The following is a 19401-nucleotide window of genomic DNA, read 5'->3' as shown; positions in this document are numbered from 1 at the left end:
TTTCAATAATCGATCTTTGTTTCTTAAAATTTGGAAAGTAACTTTTGTTGTGTGAATTCTACTTTCTGCCTGTGAAATTCTTCTTATGATTGTTGGAATTCTCACTATCGAAAATTAAATTGGTTACAAGGACTACAAGGCCCCAGCTGTTTTTATTTAATGGTTTTACATTTTTCAGGACATAAAAAATTTTAAAAGATTGCAAAATTCACAAAAAATTGATGTTATCAGTATTCAATGTTTTATGGAATCGAAACTGAATACTCTACACTTGGTTACACTTGGAAACAATTTTTTTTCAATTCTATACAGAAATTGATGCAGAAAATTATTTTCAAGTAAATACTTGGGATGAGAGCCCCTTTTTTGAAAACTTTAAAGTTTTTCCAAGACACAAATCATCTAATTTTAATAATACTCGTTTTTACTCAAATTTAAAGAGAATCACTTGAATATAATTCAATTAATGCGAACTTCATGTAAAACTATTCGATCCTTTTGAAAATGAAGAAGTCTTTCAATGCAGTGAATCATTCATCAAATCAAATCGGGACTGTTATTGATGAGTATATGCTACATTTTGTTACTTAGCAAGCTGATGATGATGATAAACCGTCTAATCATGTTTAATCTTTTATATACATTGATTTTTAATAAAATTTTCGGAAATTTGTTTCGAGTTTGGAAACCAACAAAAAACGACGGAAAATTCTTTATATTTCTAATCATGTATAAACTTCTGAACTTAGATGTGTTCCAAATTTGATTAACATAGTTCAAAAGTTTTTGGAGTTCAGTTACTTTTTAAATGGATTAGATATGCCCCCCTCCCCACTTCCATATAATTTTTACCCTTGGAGCCAAAGAAGTATTAGTAAACAAAATTTGAGAGAACACGCTATTAAGTTGTTTTGTTTTGCCATTTTCCATATGTTTAAAAAAATCTATTTTTCTTTAGATCGTAAAAATATATAAATAAAATTGAAAACATCTGTAAAAGTCACCAAATACTGTGCGTAATGTGAACATCGTTTGGCATAATTAACTTAAAATCGATCATTTTTGAACTTATGCTCCTTTGATTAAGAGGGTCTCGTCTGAATATGTCTAAACTTTTTCAACTGTACAATAAATCATCTTATGATTTAGTTTTACAGAAATTTCGATGGAAATTGCCTAAAAATTGTATTGGTTGTGCAATATTTCATGTTAATTTTATATGGGAGCCCCCATTCCTTCAAGTCGGACCACTATGAAAGTATCATAGAAATCATCTTCGACTCAAAAAAAACTCTGATTTACCATATTTCACACCAATCAGCTCAGTAGTTTTCGAGTCTACACATTCATTTTTGTATATAAAGATTTTGAGTCATTTTTAACTTCTTACATTAACTTTAAGGACAAATAAAACCATTTATTTATATTTACGTTCTAACCATTTTTTGGGAAAAAAAATCGAATTCTTATCCATATTTCTAGGTAGAATCATTTTTCTTGCTGAATCTGACTCTTGTTTTCTTATTGAGGTCGTGTAAATTTTTACAACGGAACTGTGTTTATATGTCTGAATTTTGATAATCTAGTATAAACGGATGATTTTTTTGAGATCGTAGAGTCCCGGGATTTTTCGATCATTTCACAGGATTCGGAAATTCCGGGAATGGACACTGTTATCACTTACTAGAAGCGCTTAAAGCATATCACTTAGGCCAGAGCCAATTTAAAATCCTTCTTTTGTAACTTGATTTGAAACATTACGCCATAAAACATGAAACTGACATAAAATGACAGCCTTTTTATTTTTTTTTTTTATTGCTCAAGGACCCTCCGCTCACCCCCTCCACCAAACAGCTCAATTGAGCTGCCTGGTGTGGGCTCCTTGGGGCAATAGACGAACTGGCAGCATATAATAATGATAATAGCAAAAATAATTCAAGTTGTTAATTCAAATTCAAATTCAAATAAATACTATTAATAACTAACTAAATGTCTATTGCCCATATAAAAAAGAAATTAAATAAAAAAAGAAAGTGAGCAAAAATATATACAAAAAGTGCTTCCCAGTGGATTCGAAGTCCTTTGAAGGGAAACATGATTTAATTGAATAGAAATTATGAACTAAATATTATTGAAAAAAAATAAGTAAATGTATTTACAAGAGTTTATAAAATGTTGATATTTACATACTGAATTATTCTAAATTTTGCTTTGTGGTGGAATTAAGTGTATATATACTCGTTTACTTTGCTTTTCAGGTAATTTTTCGTTTTTGTTTTAAATGATGCTCTATTCTGGATTTCTTTTAAATTTGTTGGAAGTTTATTGAAACAATAAGGACCGCAAACGGAAAATCTAGTTTGTCCTAGGTTTGTTAATGCTCGATTGTACTGCAGATTATTCCGATTTCGGGTATTATGTAAATGGTTTGGAATAACAATGGTAAGATTATGGTGAGATGAAGAGTTAAACAAAATATTATGTACAAAAATAACTGTTTGTAATTCACAGAGTGCTCTGAGTGGTAAAATACCATGATCATCCCGGGAATATAATGATGATGTGGGAGACAACATTGGTAGAGAGAAAATAATTTTGACACATCTATTTTGAAGCGATTGTAGTTTTTTTATTCTTGATTGACCTTCTGAGCCTGTCAGAATTCAAAGTTTGTGCGCTGCTTCGCATGATTTTATTCCGTTTTTAACGCACGTGTACATACGTACGTGTGGATCCATTTTCATATTTCACTGAACGAAAATCGACAGCAACTTTCGAAAGCCATTACCTTCTAAAAGCCCATTGCTGTTTCGGTATGGTTCTATAAGTTTCAACAGCTCAGCAACGCAAACACTTTCCAAGAATCGTTAATAGTTGCGAACTAACAATCACCGAAGTCTGGCCGACTGATGAAACAGCAAAGTCATAACACTGAAATCATACCAAAATCGGTCTTTGTGATGGAGAAGGGGAGATTGGAGAGGATACAGATGGAGCAAAAATAGGGAAGAAAAGGGATGAATTCTGTGATTCAGCACTAAAATAAATCTCAATTACAGCGCGAAATAACTTACCGATAAGAGTTTTCGTTGTAATCGATTATGTACTTTTTACTCGGCAGCACCATCACCGAATTGTAGACCCAGTAGATGATCGCCCTGCAACAAATTGTTGTTGATGTTGTTGTTGTTGTCGTCGTCGCCATTATTGTTGTTGTTGTTGTTGTTGTCCAAAGACGATAAAAAGATGGAGCACCACGGCGTTGTTGTTGTTGTTGTCCAACAGGAACCATTCAAGCACCGGGATGAAATCCAGAGACCGAAAGCAGGAGTAAAGTGAAAGAAAACAACACTTCAGTAAAAAGAAAACATGAAAAGTTCAATGAAAGTGGAAAACACTGTTTTTCAATCCGTTGACGAGCTCTTCGTCTTATAGTTTGCGAGGCATGGGCGTCGTAGCATTTGTAAACAAAATAAGAATTTTTCTAAGATAACAAACATTGTTTTTCTCTCGAAAGATTTCTAAATTGTCATCCTGTTAATTAACTTGAAACGCTTTGCTGAAGATGTTTTATCTGGTTCATGCTCTTAACAGAATAATTTATATTGAACATAGTATGCATCAAAAACAAAAATAATTTTAAATGGTTTGATGATTTCTTTAAAAAAATGCAGTCTTCAACCAAGAAAGTAACTATTCAAATTTGATCAGTTTCTCAATTTAACGAGTCCTTTTTGTTTCAGCCCAATCGCTTCCAAAGAAACGATAGAAGAACCGCTAAAACAAAACTCTCCAAAGGAAGAAAAAATATCCCGGAAATACACTGCAAACGAAAGCAAAAAAAAGAACTTTCCACTTCTCTTTGCCCTTCAGAGGAAAGCGCGCTTTTCTCACTCTTTAAATCTTGTATTATTCTTTCATTTTTTTCCTGTCCCTCCCGGTAGGTATAAATAAAAATTGAAACTTTCAATAAAACGGTTAAACTGTGGTTGTCAAGATTCGATTGAACGGAAAAATACTTCATGGGGAGAGAGAAGAAATACACCGGAAGTATGGGTGAGGGCATGATGGAGTATAAGCAATACAAAAAGAGACTCCGCGTACTTTTATTTTCAAGAAAAAGGGCGCAAGAGGAAACTGTTTTGACAATGAAAGGAAGGAACTTTTATTGTGTTTACCACCAGTCAGTGATACCGTGAAATGGGGATTCGATTTATTGGCACTTGCACACATTCGATATTGGATTTTGATAGTTAGCTTTTGTCTTTCTCGATTTATTTCGATACCAACTGTTTTTCATTGCTGGTTTATGGTTTCAGTTTATTGAGATAGCAGTCAATCTGTGTTCTGTTGACTCAATTGAGTGGTTTTTCTGAACGAGTATTTGAAGAAGATTTTTTTCAAACTTGAATTAAATGACCTGAAAGTTTTTAAATTTTCGTAACAAGTTTTAGTGTTTTAATAAGGATATATTGTAAAATGAGAAAGACAAAGAATATAACGTTCAAAATCTATTTTTACCTGAATGCTTGGTTAAGACATTGCTTTGATGACTTTTAAAGATTTTCAACAGTTTTTATTCTATGGCTTCCTGGCACAGACCAAAGTATTTTCGTACGGATAGACGTAAGTTAATTCGTGAGACTTTATGCTCAATATGGAAACATATTTCGGAATATAGATACTGAAAAAAAGGATCTATAATTTTATTAATCTTCCACATATATTTATTGAGCAGAAACTTCCATTTCACCTCTACAACCGATCACACCTTCAAATTCATTGGATGATTTCAACTTCTCCTGAAACATCATATTTTTTAAATGGGTTACCCTAGACCAAACTGTGATCCAACTATCTTCCATACTTAAAAAAATGAATGTGTCATAACATAACACAGTGGTCTAGATTGAACATTTACCAAGACAAAATTAATAACGCAAAAACGGTGCGTTTTAGACAAATCATTTTTACTACAAAGTTACTTTCATATAAAAAGGTTTTTCTTTTTCAAAAAGAAAATTAAAAGGACGTGTCAATACAAATTTGTGATACTGATTTCTTACAGTAAATAAATAGAGTATAGAAATATTCTACATAGCTACGAATTGTATCTTTTTAAGAAACTTTGCTGAACATATAAAAGTCGTGCAATGAAACGGTATGGTTCTATGTTTTTTTTAAGATTACAAAATAAATAGGGCATGTCTAAAAAACAGTTTTCCGTTTGTAACTTTTTTTTATAGTAACTCTACAAGTTCGGTGTGTTTTAAACACTTTACCAACACAACAAAACCCATTTTTTTATCGAAGACTGTGCGTGCATGGCTATCTTATTGTCTTTGAAAGCTAGAAGCATAATTTTGTAAAAATAAATAATTCAATTTTTGAGCTGCTCTACCTCCAATTGGGGTAAAATAAAAAAAATCTGTTTTTTGTTGCATCAACTTGGTTGAAACACAAATGTTAGAATCTGAAAAACTGAAGAGGCATTTTTTGTTTAACACGAGATTTTAACTTTTGAATTTTTTTTATTTTCATGTTTTTTTTTTCATACAAAAATATCAAATCCTTCTCTAACACCCCTTTTTTGCGGCTTAAAAAGTTTTGCAAATATTTCTACTTTTATGCCGATATTGGTCTTAGATAGCTCAATAGCAGGAGTATTATTTTGTGTGTTATGTTTGGCGAGTTTGATTTTAGAGATCTATTCAGGCGAAATGAAAGTTCACCAGAGCAAACTTTTATGGAAAAATTATAACTTATTTGCTAGCATGCCTTGAAAGTAACATTTAGTATCATTTTACCCGAATCGAGGTGGTACAATATAAAAATTTGAGTCTCCATTTCCATATACGGATAACTCATTTATGTCAAGTGCAGGTTTGATTGTGATACCTCGTTAAGCCAGCATTTTTTAAGAAATCTTGAAAGCATAAAGATGTGATATTCTGGACTCATTCCATACCAAAAAGTGACACCACTGTGCTCACAAAATACATTAGGAATCGGTGGTAAAACGAAGAATCATCAATGTTTCACAAAATTTCAATGACAAAACAATCTAGTATTTACCAGCTTTCCCATGAACTCATTGAAATTCGGAGAGATTTTGAGAAACTGAACATATCGGCATTTTAAGGCAAATCTGAGGGGTGAATTTGCACAGCTAAAATTAGACTTTAAATTCTCCTGCTAACAAATTCTCGACATTTGAGAATGATTGTTTACTTCTAAATGGTGTCTGTTTGGCAATTTCGATTGAAAGTTCATTAAAAGTTAACCGAACCGGAAATTGACGTTTAAATGTATATTAGGTAGTATCTATTCGAATTTGTCGAAATTATCACTAGTTGACATTTTTTTTTTTTTAAATCGTAAATTTTTTTGACCGAACTGAATTTTTAATGTAAAATCGGGCGTTGAATCCGGAAACGAAATCAAAAAAATCTCAGTAGAACAGTTATGGTCCAAATATGAAATTGTGAAAAAAATAAAAAGTACTCGTACCTATGTAGATTGAAAGATTAATTTGAAAAGTCTTTTTTGGATATTGAAAGTGAGTAAATTTTATATCGATTATTCGAACTTTATGTTTACGTCTGATTAACAGTACTGTTGACATTAGTGAATTTTTAGTAGAAAAAATAATTAAAAACGCTTTTTAGCAAAAATTTAGTTTCATCGACAGTTTTAGAATTGGTAACGATGGTAACATTTTGAAAATCTGATTTTCTATGGACCTTAAATGACAATTCAAAACAAAGCTTTAAAGGATTATTTCCAGAAATCGGTTGAAAATTTAAAAAGTTAATGTTTGTGTTTTTGACTAATTCAACGAATCATAGTGTAGGGGATAGTGAGGATACCTGATCTTTATGGATGTTCGATTCCATTGCTATACCTTGAAACTGTAATGTCTTACAAATATCAAATGTTCAATAAAAATGTTCCAAATAGAACAAAACAACAATGCTGTTATCTCAACAAAATTTAAAAATTTCATCTTTAGAGTTATTATTTGAAAAATTTAACCAAGAGTGGTTTGAAGATGTGTCTCATATGAAAATATTTTAATTACAATATTTATTTCAATATGCCAATCGTTACAGTATAATATGAACTTCATACATTCAAGGCAATAGTAAACTCTCAATTTTTTGTGAAAAAGTTTTCCAAAATGTATGTTATGGGTTTAATTGATCCATAGAGTCCAGAATGATATATTTTTCTTCTGAATGAATCGCTATCATTGGTTATCAGGAAATTACTAGCATTTGTCCAATAACTTATTTTCATTCAATAATTATGTATAAAAAACACTAAAAATATGGTATTTATCTAAAAACTAGATAATTTTGCCTTTAAGTATGCAATGACAATAGGGTAGTAGACAAACTTTTATGATACTCCCAAACTGGGAAATGAGAACTGATATGATAAAAAATATCCAACGGATCTTTTATCATTGGATTTTGCTAGATTTTTTCCTAGGTTCAGGGCACCCTGAATTAAGGATCAAGTCTCTTAAAGCTTAAAAAAATCTGATTTTTTTTCGTCTCATAAAAAATGCTTTTACTTTTTCTACTGGTTCTGTCTCGTTTTAATTTTTGGAGCATATGTACTTAGAATTATACGCTGTCAGAAAATGTGAAAGACGGCGAGTTATAAAATTTTCACGAAAAGATAAGAAGAAAATAAGAAAAAGGGATCAAGTATCCCCATTCTCCCCTACTTATCTTAAAGACATGGCCTTTTCATTTTGATGAGATATTTTATTTGTTTCGATTATAGTTGTTTTACCGTCTATCTGGCATTCGCGACTTTAAAGCTTTTTTGTTGAGATAAGAAAAACATAAACAGTAAGAGAAAAAACAGTTTCCCATGTAACTGAATACTGAAAAACGAAATCAGAATTTAGGAGATGGAGCTTTACTAATTATTCTTTACAGAAATTTATACAGTGAAAAGTTAGAATCAGAATTCATATTTGATATTCACAAAGTGTTTAAAAAAAATCAAATATATTTATCGGTGGTTAGCGTGGTGAGACGAAAATCCCATGAGCCACCTAAGCCTTGGAGTAGGTTCGATTCCTTTCTCGGTACTGGGTAATAAATGTAAAATGTTGAGTTCCCCACGTTAATTCAGTCTATTAAGTCGAAATCGGCTGATACGGCGTATGTCTTTAAAAAAAATCCAATCGGAGACCTTCATTAAGGATCAATATCAGAAATAAACATACTAGATGAAATCTTTGTTCAGATACCGAAATGAAGTTTTTTTTTTAATTCAATCAATAGATTTCAAAATTTTAATAGACATGTTTAACTATATATTTAAATCCATATCAAATATTTTAAGTCGTTTTATTAAGCCAAAACACTTTGAAAGTTTCGGTCAAGGATTAGTTTCAAGCATTCATCAATTGGTGAATTTGATTTTTTCGAGGTATTAAGATTGAAAAGTAAGTTTGAATATTGTTAGCTTTAAAGAGCCATTCAAATAATACGTAAAGCGATTTTCTGGCTCCCTCTTCCTCCAGTGTAACACAATTTTAGTTGATTTACTATCTAAAATCCACAAATTTTAACAGTCTGTTACACCCTTAATCGCGTTACGTAATATTTCAATCCCGGAGTTCCTGAGAAAATCGATTTTTTTTTCTGAAAACAAAGTTATTGAATAAAATTTGTTATTGAAAAAAAATAAAATATTTTTTATAAAAGGTAAATTTAATTTTTTTCATTTAAAATTCAAAGTGAACAGCATAAAACGGAATAAACTATTTAAGTAATGAGTACAAAATCAATAACCCAAAACCCAAAAGCTACAACTTTGATCCAGTATAGTGTAGTACAGTTCCCATATGCATTAAAAAAATTGAACAATCATTTTGAGTAATATTTTAGTTTTATTTTCTGCAATCGATTTTTTCGTCAGAATATTTTTTAAGCGTTATATATCAGACATTAAAAATGAAAGAAATAAATCAAACAACCAAATAGAAATAAAAAAACACGACAGCATAGCATCGCACAATGGGGAAAAAAGTGTACAAACCGCGAAGAAATTCAATATTTTTCGTCACACATTAACCAAATCTATGAAAATTTACTTTTCTTTCGTGAAAATTTCCGGAAAATCAATTGGACATAGTTTAAAACGCCGCACAAGTTTACGAACGGAGATATAGTGCCTTTTTATCCCCATAATTCCCCTATATTTTGTAAACATTCCAGAAAAAACACTGATTTCAACTAGAGAATATTGAACGAAAACAGACTTATCGTATATAATTTTTTCTGAGGAATCAAATGAAGGCTATTTGAGCCACCGCACGCTTAAGAAAATGGAGTTATGGCTGTGTTTACCCTCAATTACCCTATATTTTTCAATTATTTCAGAAAAAAGCTTGTTTGGAATTTAAAATTTTGAACCAAATGGGTTGTATCTTGTGTGTTTTTTTTCGAGAAATCAAATGAAGGCTGTTTGAGCCACCGCACGCTTCGGAAAATGGAGTTATGGCTGTTTTTACCCTAGATTTCCTTACATTTTTCAATGATTTCAGAAAAAAACATGTTCGGACATGAAAATTTTGAACCAAATAGGTTGTATCCAATGTATTTTTTTCCGAGAAATCCATCCAAGGATTTTTTTTCCTCGTTGGATTCCCTGGAAAAAATACATAGGACACAACCCATTTTTTTCAAAGTTTTGAAGTCCGAACATGGTTTTTTTTAAATGATTGAAAAATGTAGGGGAATGGAAGGTAAAAACAGCCATAACTCCATTTTCCGACGCGTGCGGTGGCTCAAACAACTTTCTTTTGATTTCTCGAAAAAAACACACAAGATACAACCCATTTGGTTTAAAATTTTCAATTCCAACCAAGCTTTTTTCTGAAATAATTGAAAAAAATAGGGGAATTGAGGGTAGAAACAGCCATAACTCCTTTTTCTTAAGCGTGTGGTGGCTCAAACTGAAGGCGGGAAAACTTGCAGTGCGGACGAACAAAAAGATTATATGAAATCTAACCCTCTATCTATCTATATCAAAAATATTTCATAATCTTTTGATGTCCCTACTAAAAAGGACATCACTTTTCAACGCTAAGGCGAAAAATTAAAGCTACGAATATAAATTACGGTGATTAATCCTTCATACAATTAGGATAACTTTGGCCAAAAAGAAAAAATAAACACGACATCAAAGCATCGGTGGTAGGTCACTATTAGACTATCGACTGTACTGTTTTGCATCCAAATTCCGGATGTAACAAACGCGATGATAACAAACTGAGAAGACTATACATCGATTGATGCGTTTCTGAGTTAAAGTGAGTTTATCTGAGCGATCATATATCATATTTTTGTTCATTCGCACTGCAACTTTTTATCTTGTGGGACGAACTACGCTTGGCCGTCTAATGTGTGGTGGTAGATGCAAATCTATCTGTATCTACCACTTCACAGTAGTTGGCCCGTGAGGAACAAAAATTTGATACGTGATGATAATGCTTCTAATTTAGTTCTTAATAAACTCTACCCCATAATTTTTACCATCATTTATTTCATCTAACCTTCTATCCATCTATAAAAAAAATTCCATAATATTTAGATGCCCCTACAAAAAAGGACATTACTTTTCACCAATAAGGCCGATAAATTCAAGTAACAAACATAAATTACGGTGATTAATCCTTCATAAAAAAGCATTTCAGAACATTCCTCGATTTGCTTTGGACAGTGTTTTTAAATTTTACAATGTTCAAAATAAGGATAGTCGCTTGTATCCATGTTATGTTGAAAAAGAAATGAAACCGACAAGAGCTTATCAGGTTTTATTTAACAAAATATTATTGAAGTGCAAGAACTTTCTGAGCAAAAGAAGACTTTACATCCGCTCTAAATATTCACACAAACTTACCTAGGATGCGCCTCGGTGTGGCACTCTATTGTCACGTCAGTCGAAAGTGGCGCTCCCACCAGTTGATTGGGAACCCAAATCATCGGAGAAACTGCAAAAAGATAAGTACGCAGGGAGATAAGAGTAATGCAAACTGAATGAAGAAGGAATTGTCACTGCCACAAAGTGTTCCAAATGTAAGGAAAGTTTTTTCTTGTGCTTCTTCGCTCACACCCAACAGTGCCAATGGTGGGCCACTTATGGGTTTAGTCGAGGGAACTGCTTGGCACATTAGCAGTTATCCTCTCGGCTCGATGAGAAAAGTTTTCACTTAGTTACCGGGTGATGGCATAAAGCCATCTTTGGGCCTGCTTCTAATACTCGTACGGCATAATTTAATGAGATAATACACTTATCAAACGACAGGCGCCAGGAGTGAGCGAAGTTGCGCTAAGAAAAACAACTCCGATACTTGGAATGGTAAAAGAAAAAAATGAAAATAAGAAAAAACTAAAGTGAAAACAGTTTTAGCTAAGTAGCGGCAAAGTGTGACGGGAGGAAAAAATAATAAAAAAGAACACCAAACTTGCACTCAGCACCAGAAAAGAAAGCAAATAACTTAGAACATACTTTGGCGAGATCGAGAGAAGGAGCACAGGTTGCCCAAGGAATGGAATGTAGGAGTAAGTTAGGTTGGGATACTTACACTCGACGTCGAGAATAATCCGCTTAGACACTGATGGTGGCACCCCATTAGTGGCGATGCAAAGATAAGCGCCCATCTCGTTTCTGCTCACTTTCGTCAGATGGAGCACCTCACCGTCGTAAACCATTACTGGAAATTGAGAAAGCAAGAGGAAATGGAAGAAAAAAAAAACACACAAACCATCAGATGGGAAAGTGAGAAAATCCATGAGTTAGAAAAGGTGACTTCATTGACGTCACCTTGAAATATATGGGTGAAGCTAAGAGCTTAACCTTACGGTATGCTTCCTGGGAACGATGTGTTACGTTCTTGTATTTATCATAAATAAACTATTAGTAGTTCGATTAAAAATACTGAAAATGCTCTTGGGCAACCTCAATATTTCTGAAGTGTTTTCAGATAAATTTATTAATCCAACTGTCATCATCGTTACTATGCAAGGCAGGCGCGGTCCTATGGGGGGGGTGATCGGGGTGATCACCCCCCCCAAGCGGCCAAAAACCGTTACGAAATACTCGCAAACGCTGGATTTCATATAAAACTTAGAACTTTTCCTAGTTGGTGTACTTTCGAATTCTCAAATTTTTCCACTCCGTGGGGGTGTTTATTCAATAAAAGAATTTATTCATCACTTAATAGCTTAACATTTTGAAAAAAAAGTCGGTCCGCCAAACTAAAACCGCTGTAACTTGCAATTCCCTGGGGCGAATTTCACCAAATAATTTTTTAGAGGTACTTAGAGCGTTGAATTAGAATTTGCTGACCGTATACGCTACCGGGCCATAAGTTTGGGATCACCCCCTCAAAATCAAGAAAATTTGTTTGGTTATATCTTAGTCATCTTATGATATATTGCATTTCTTTTGATCTCATTCTAAAGTCAATGATCAAAACCTTTTTCGTATGTTTTTGGCAAAATGTAAATGTTAACTTTATATGATATGACTTAAACTTGGAAAATTTCCAAAAAAATCGCACTTTATATTTCGACCCGATTCCTGAACTGATCGGGTTGAAATATAAAGTGCAATTGAGTGGACCGAATTAAAAAAAATCGAGGTACATTTGAATCTATTTTCATTAATGTCAAAACGCATTTTATTTTTAATTTTGTGCTAAAAATTTGCGTAGTGTTTTCAACAGAAAAAATAGCTACTTAAGTTATCGATCAAATGTTTGGGATCACCCCTCAGTATGGTGTATCGGTAAAAAGTTTGGGATCATGCGAAGCATGCAATTTAATTTCGTGCGCATCTCTGTCATCAAACAACGTTTCGCTAATCTGATAAGTTATATTTAATGCTCATAAGTTGTTTTCGCTTTTAGTATTTTTGGATATTTAGTGAAAATGTTTGTTCAGACTAACTTCGTTAAAACTTTAGCTATAGTTTGATCATTTTTTGATAATGTTCACCAAATAGCCGGTATGTTTAATAAATACCTGAAAACTTGTTTCGACCATAACTTTATTATTTACGAGTTATTGCAGATCGGTTTTTAGAAGAAAAAAGCCTTAAACCTTCAAGTGTTAAATTGCCTATGGGCCGTTCAGGTACCACGTGGACAGAAAAATGAGATTTTTACCCCCTTCTCCCTCTCCGTGTACAAGTGTGGTCATTTGGCAACCCCTACACCCCTCCCCCAGATGTCCATCTGGACAGATTCTATTTTTGTTGCCTACATCTAATACTCCATTTCCATTTCTCGGTTTATTTTTCATTGCAAGCTTCGATTACAGAATGCATCTCAATTTGAGATTCTTAAAAGCCCATATTTTTTTCTGAATTAAAGATATCGAAACTGTCTGGACAATTTAATTTAAAAAGATACATTTAACTATTAGAATATTTTTTTGAATAATTTCTTATTTTGGAACGTTTTTGTTTTTTTTAAAATAATTTCTTATTTTGGAACGTTTTTGAAAAAAAAGGAGCTTTGATCGTATAAGCTTCGACGACCGATTTTGGTTCATTGATATAAATCGATTCTTCATAATTCAAACTATATTTGGGATTTTTAGAAATTTAGAATTTCAATTTACATACTTTTACGTTTGAAAAAAAAAATTTTTAGATAAATGTATGGAAAATGGCCAAACACATAGAATTATAAATGTGTTTTCTAGAAATATGTTTCTTTTTTTTTTAATAAATCATTAATTTTTCTTTCCAAGGCTTATTTTTTGTGATCTTTTACGTCTTTCATTAGCGTTTATGCCCTTATACCCATTTGGCTCGAAGGGCCTCATAAATTTTAAGCCGTTATTACAACTAAACAATTTGAATAATGATCAAAAGTTTTTTTTTAATAAAAAATCAATTCTTTAATTTAAAACTTTCAAAATTAAGTTATTTAAGTAAGAAATGGTTACGATAAAGTTGTTGCTGTTGTGGTAATAAAAAATTACATTAAAAAGGTGAAAATTAGATTATTGTTTGAAACTTGATATCAGTTAAGCTTTAAATTACAAAGCTCGTAAAAATGTGTTTTTTACCTGCTTTGATTAGTACTTTTGCTTTGCAATTCTATCATCACTTTTAAAATATTACTCACAATGGTATTTTTTGCAGAATATTCGGTGATGCAGATGGTACTTTTGAGCACATTTTAAGCTTATTTACGATTTTTCATGTTCAGAATATTCGTTTCACCGAATACTTGAAAAGGACAATAGTTGGTATTCGGCTGATATCTATTCAATTTTCGAAAAATACTCAAAACACTACTTCTGAACTAGAGGTGATGGATAAAATCTGAAATCAAGTTCAGAAATTTATTTCCAAAATCCATTTTTAAAACATAGGCTCTAAAAGCTTTCCTATGTTTTAATTTTTCCCAGGTAACATAAAACTATGCCGTCATCTTCTACTATTTTCTCGGAAACAAGGTAATCGCTCAAGTTGAACATTCGGAAGACCTTTTTCTAATGTTTTACCAACCAGGTTGAATTTCAGGATTCACAACCAATCATATCGCCGATACTGTTTTTAGCTCATCTACACAATAATATTTAAAAATTTTAGTAGAAATCCAGCTTAATAATTTAGGTTAAAAAATCCTCTCTGAATCTGAAAGTTGGTTATTTCAATTGCAATTGATTATAAATTTTCACTAAAATATTGAAATCGTTTTAACTTTCAGAAATTAACTCTTTATTCAATATGTTATTATTTAATTCAAACATTATAAAAAAAGTTTAAAAATATTCAGAGCAGAAGTAAAGTACGACTTTTAACTTTTTTCATAAATTATTCGTTGCAAATTAGTCACTTTTTATTTGGATTCAGTTCCAACAAGATTAAAAATATAGTATGAAAGCTTGAAATTTAAGAAAAAACAAATAAAAATGAAGTTTCAAAAGCCTCATACATCAGAATATGATTTTGATGATCTTATTTTATAATCAAATTTATAGTTAAAATTGAAGAATAAGAACAAGAATTAATAATAATTCGATAGTTTCGAACAACGATTCAGTAAAATACTTCAGGAAAATAATTAAATATTCAGTTTTTAATTCATAGCAATTATGAACAATCACTTTTCTCAAATAATTGTTTTGGAATCGTTGCAAAATGAGAATCATTAAAGTTTTGGTGCGAGTCTTACCCTGATATGAAGATTTCCAATAAAAATATTGTGGATAACCTAAAGATTTTTTTTAGATTTTCTTCTAAGACAATGTGTGTTGAATTTTCATTTGTGAAATGACATTTATATCAGAAAATTCTTTAAAGAATTCTTAGTTATAATTTACAAAATGCCAAATGCAAAAATTACGAAAATTATCTTGTTATCAACACTTTTTCGCAGTGAACATCTAAGATTTGCAGATTGTTTTATAAAAGGATATTGAAATAAGTATATTGAGGAAATATGTTAAAAGGTTTTTTTTTAAATTACAAACCTACTAGTAGGGGACATGAGGGCATAACGAGCACCCGAGGCATAATGAGAACTACGCTTTTCTACGAAAGTGCGTATTTTCTTAAAAAAAAATTCATGAGGATTTGTTTCGTACTTCCTATAGTATTAATTTTTCACAAAAAAAGGAATCTCCTTATCATCTTTACAGAGATATTTAAAAAAAACTAGCTTGGTTCTCAAGTTACGAAAATATTATAATTTTTGAGCACCACGAAATAAGCTCTTATGATCTTAAAATAACCTTGATCTATAATGTACGCACTGCAACATGATGTACACATTGTTTCTCAATTTTTACCATCATAAAATTTTTGATTTTTCACTTTTATCAATTTTTAAACACGTTTTTACTTAAATTTGTTGACTAGGGGCATATAGAGCATCATATTATCGAGGCATAATGAGCATTTTCTGCCGTAGAATCTAGCAGCGAATTAAAATTGATTTATAGCGCCACACCTTGACTAGTTTTCATCCGACGATTTAGCCTATTGGTAAGGTGTCGGAGAGGTAATCAGAAGACTAGCGTTAGATTTCTGTTCGAGGTGATTTTTTTCCATTTACAATTCATGATCGATTTTTTTATTGTTACATTATACGGCTAGTAGCATCATCCTCCGAACAAAGCACACGCTAACTTTTGGCCAAGGCCGTGCGAACGGGGGGGGTTTTAGGTGTTTAACCCCCCCCCCCATGAAGATTTTTCCAAGTAAAATTTTCGAAAAAGTAAAGAGAAATTACTTGATTTTTAAAGGTGTTAAATAAGTGTTAGCATAAAAGTAAGAAATTTTTCTTGCCTCCGGCGGAAATTTGTCTTCAATCACCCTAGGCTTAAGACATTTTATTTCACGACATTACATACATATTGATACACGAATTGATAATCGTAAATTTAGATTGGAAATTCAATCAACCTTTAGCATTGAAACTCTACACTTGACATACAAAACCGCTACCTCGTCTATAGAATGGGTTTTTATACATATATAACCAAACAAATTCAGAACTTGAAAAAATTTTAATTCAAAATTTATTTATCGAATACTAATTCTATGCACCAAAAAGTTGGAAGCCATGCATCATGACTCATGATGGTCATCAGAATGAGCAAATAAAAACCTAAAACCAAGTATTCTCTTCTTTTTTACTAAAATTTTTGATTTACAAAAAATTGTGCTGGTATGATATATTTTTCAAGAAACCAGTTTCAGTCTTAATTTTTTTTTGTTTTTTGTTCTTCTAAGTGCTCAACATAACATTCAAAAACGTTTGATAAATTACACAAGGCCACGAAATTAACATCCTTCGAGGTGCAAAAAGAATTTGAAAGCTTATTTTGACAAATAAGATGCAGTTTACTATAAGCTTTTGTTTTTTGGAAAAACTTTTGCAAATATTTTAAAATCGTTTTAGAAATATCTGCATTATTTTGACAAAACTTTAAATCAAAACCACGAGATCTAAAAATAAAGGTATAAATAAATTTTTGGAACTTTCCTCAAGACTTCGAGATATTCTGAATTCTGCGAAAAAGTTTACAGGTTTTCAATTTTATACTTTTCCTCATTTTTAATGAAGTTTTAAACCAAATTGAATTCTTATTCCCAAAAACAAAAAACTTCAAAATTAACGAATTTTAAAGTAAAACGGTAAAACTATTAAAGTTATTATTTCCAACTTCAGTACTTTTTTTGCCTTTTATTTAAATTACTGGACGAATTTTGATATAGAAAAGGGTTTTATCTTTGACTTTGATCACTGGCAATCTTGAAAAAAATTAAATAGTTTCTTCTTTTTATCAAATAAAATTCAGTTATCAGCTATTGAAGTTCGAAATGTATTTTTTTCTCCTAATCGAGAAACCATATTCCCATTGTAAATCGTTATAATTTTTTTTTTTCCAAATTCAGATTACTACAGTAGTTTTTTTAATCAATCCTCCCATTGAAAATGAAGAGAAGAAATGTTAAACAAGATGAATAATAAATAACAATCATAACAATTTTTCTAACAATTTTTATTAAGATTAATTTTTTTTACGTGAAAATTCAGATTTTTCTAAAATCTAGCGTAATATTTCATGAATCCTATATCTGTGCAATAATTCTTATGTCCGAAGCTTTATTAACAGTTTTGATTTGCATTCTTTTTCTGGTGTTTCAGAAATATCAATTTGAAATTTGGCATCTAGACTGCTTAGAATTTATTTTCAAGCAAATTTCTAGTCAAGAATAAGGAACATCATTTTGAATGATTTATCAATGACTTACCGAAAAATGCATTAGTTTGGAACATTAATTTTGATTCGTTTCGAAAAAGTTTATTAGTTTTATTAGTAAAATTTATTGATTTTTGAGTTTGTGTGATAATTATAAGTAAGAAAATGGTTTACAAATGAATTTACTTATCTTGTGTATTTTTGCTATTTTAATTATTTTCGGCTAAATTTTATTATCGAAAACCCCCACCATGGACGGGTCCTTCGCACGGGCCTGCTTTTGGCTACCCCTTAACGAATACTTTTGACCCGTTATTCGATAAGACTGGGAGAACTCCTTTTTACGGATAAAGTCGCTTTACCCTTTAAGGGGTACTCAGCCTGATAAGGCTTCAGCGGATGAAAATTACCCCTTATTCCAAATGCTTGTAACGGATCAAAATTACCCCTTATTTGAAAGGCTTTTGTCGAGAATTTTTAGGAGCTTATTATGGGAAATGTTTGCTGGGAAATAAATCACAACAAAATATCATATGTTTCATGTAGTTTATTTAAATGAAAATAATATTAAAATATTTTTTATTATTTCAAAATTTCAATTTACCCTCCATCGCGAATCGACCTTTAAACATCGGCTCCAATCAACGGCTTATTTTCATCATCGGGAACTGCGCAGCGCTGAAATAATAAGATGACGGCATTATAATTTTAGAAAGAAAGCAATACAAATATTAATTCAATCAAATACTTACAATCTTTCTAATCGCTGCCATTTTACCGGACAAATAACAACGTTATGAATGTAACAACATCTGAAACTACCCCTTTGAAGCGGACTCGAGCTTTTCGAAATAAGGGGTAATATTGACCCGCAAAAATGACCCGTTATTTAGCCCGTCAAAAGTTAGCGTGCACTTAATGTATGAGCGTGCGTGAATTGTTTGTATTCTACAAACAGACCTAGATTATTTTGTTATTGCTTTGTTTGATGAATCTACGACTCACCTGACTTCATCGAATTGAATTCGCTGCTAGATTCCCCGGCAAAAACGCACATCTTGCTCTGATTAATGGTGCTCATACTGCCTCAGGGGGGGTTCTCATTATGCCTCCACAGTGGCTGGTTTTCAGCTTTTGGCAAAATTTTTTAAAATGCATTTTTTAACGTTTTCATCTAGTTTTTCACGTTTCAGCCCGTTAGGGAATAGGCTTTTCAAGTGTCTGAACACGAAACAATAATGTAACCTCCATATTATAGCTATTTTCTATGGTTAAATAACCGTTTTCCTTAAGGTGGCCATTATGCCCCCATCTCCCCTATACAAAACTACAAAATACAAGTTTTATTTACAACTGCAAACGAAACCCCCCCCCCCCCCCCTCCCCCACCTTCATCCTCAACTCTGTTTCTCAAAATAATCGTTTTTTCGCCAGATATGTACGATACTTCTTAATGACTGATTTTTGAAAAATCAGAAAATCACCCCCCCCAAGAGCCAACTCTAGGACCGCCCCTGATGCAAGGGCATCTTTTAATAAATTTGAGTTGTGGTTATATGTATGCTGTTTGATTTTTGAATTGCCGAAATAAATTCTCCACCTTGAAGAAAACGCTTTGAACGCTTTAATTGGATCAGATACC

The 19401-nt window shown here is 31.8% G+C and overlaps 1 protein-coding gene across 1 annotated transcript in view; it reads right to left on the bottom strand.

Moving 5' to 3' along the window:
- The window catches only part of LOC129758395 (lachesin), a 589306-nt gene that overhangs the window by 42406 nt on the left and 527499 nt on the right, over positions 1 to 19401 (bottom strand). Inside the window, exons 6-8 of the mRNA XM_055755900.1 lie at positions 11615 to 11743; positions 10930 to 11020; positions 3075 to 3158 (exon numbers count right to left, since the gene is read on the bottom strand). Of these exons, the coding sequence (XP_055611875.1) occupies positions 3075 to 3158; positions 10930 to 11020; positions 11615 to 11743 (304 nt within the window). The remainder of the gene's footprint in view (positions 1 to 3074; positions 3159 to 10929; positions 11021 to 11614; positions 11744 to 19401) is intronic.

Source organism: Uranotaenia lowii, chromosome 3, assembly GCF_029784155.1.
Source record: "Uranotaenia lowii strain MFRU-FL chromosome 3, ASM2978415v1, whole genome shotgun sequence".
Classification (NCBI taxonomy): Eukaryota; Metazoa; Arthropoda; class Insecta; order Diptera; family Culicidae; genus Uranotaenia; species Uranotaenia lowii.
The sequence above is the reverse complement of the archived record's forward strand: the minus strand, read 5'-3'. Positions and strand labels throughout refer to the sequence as shown.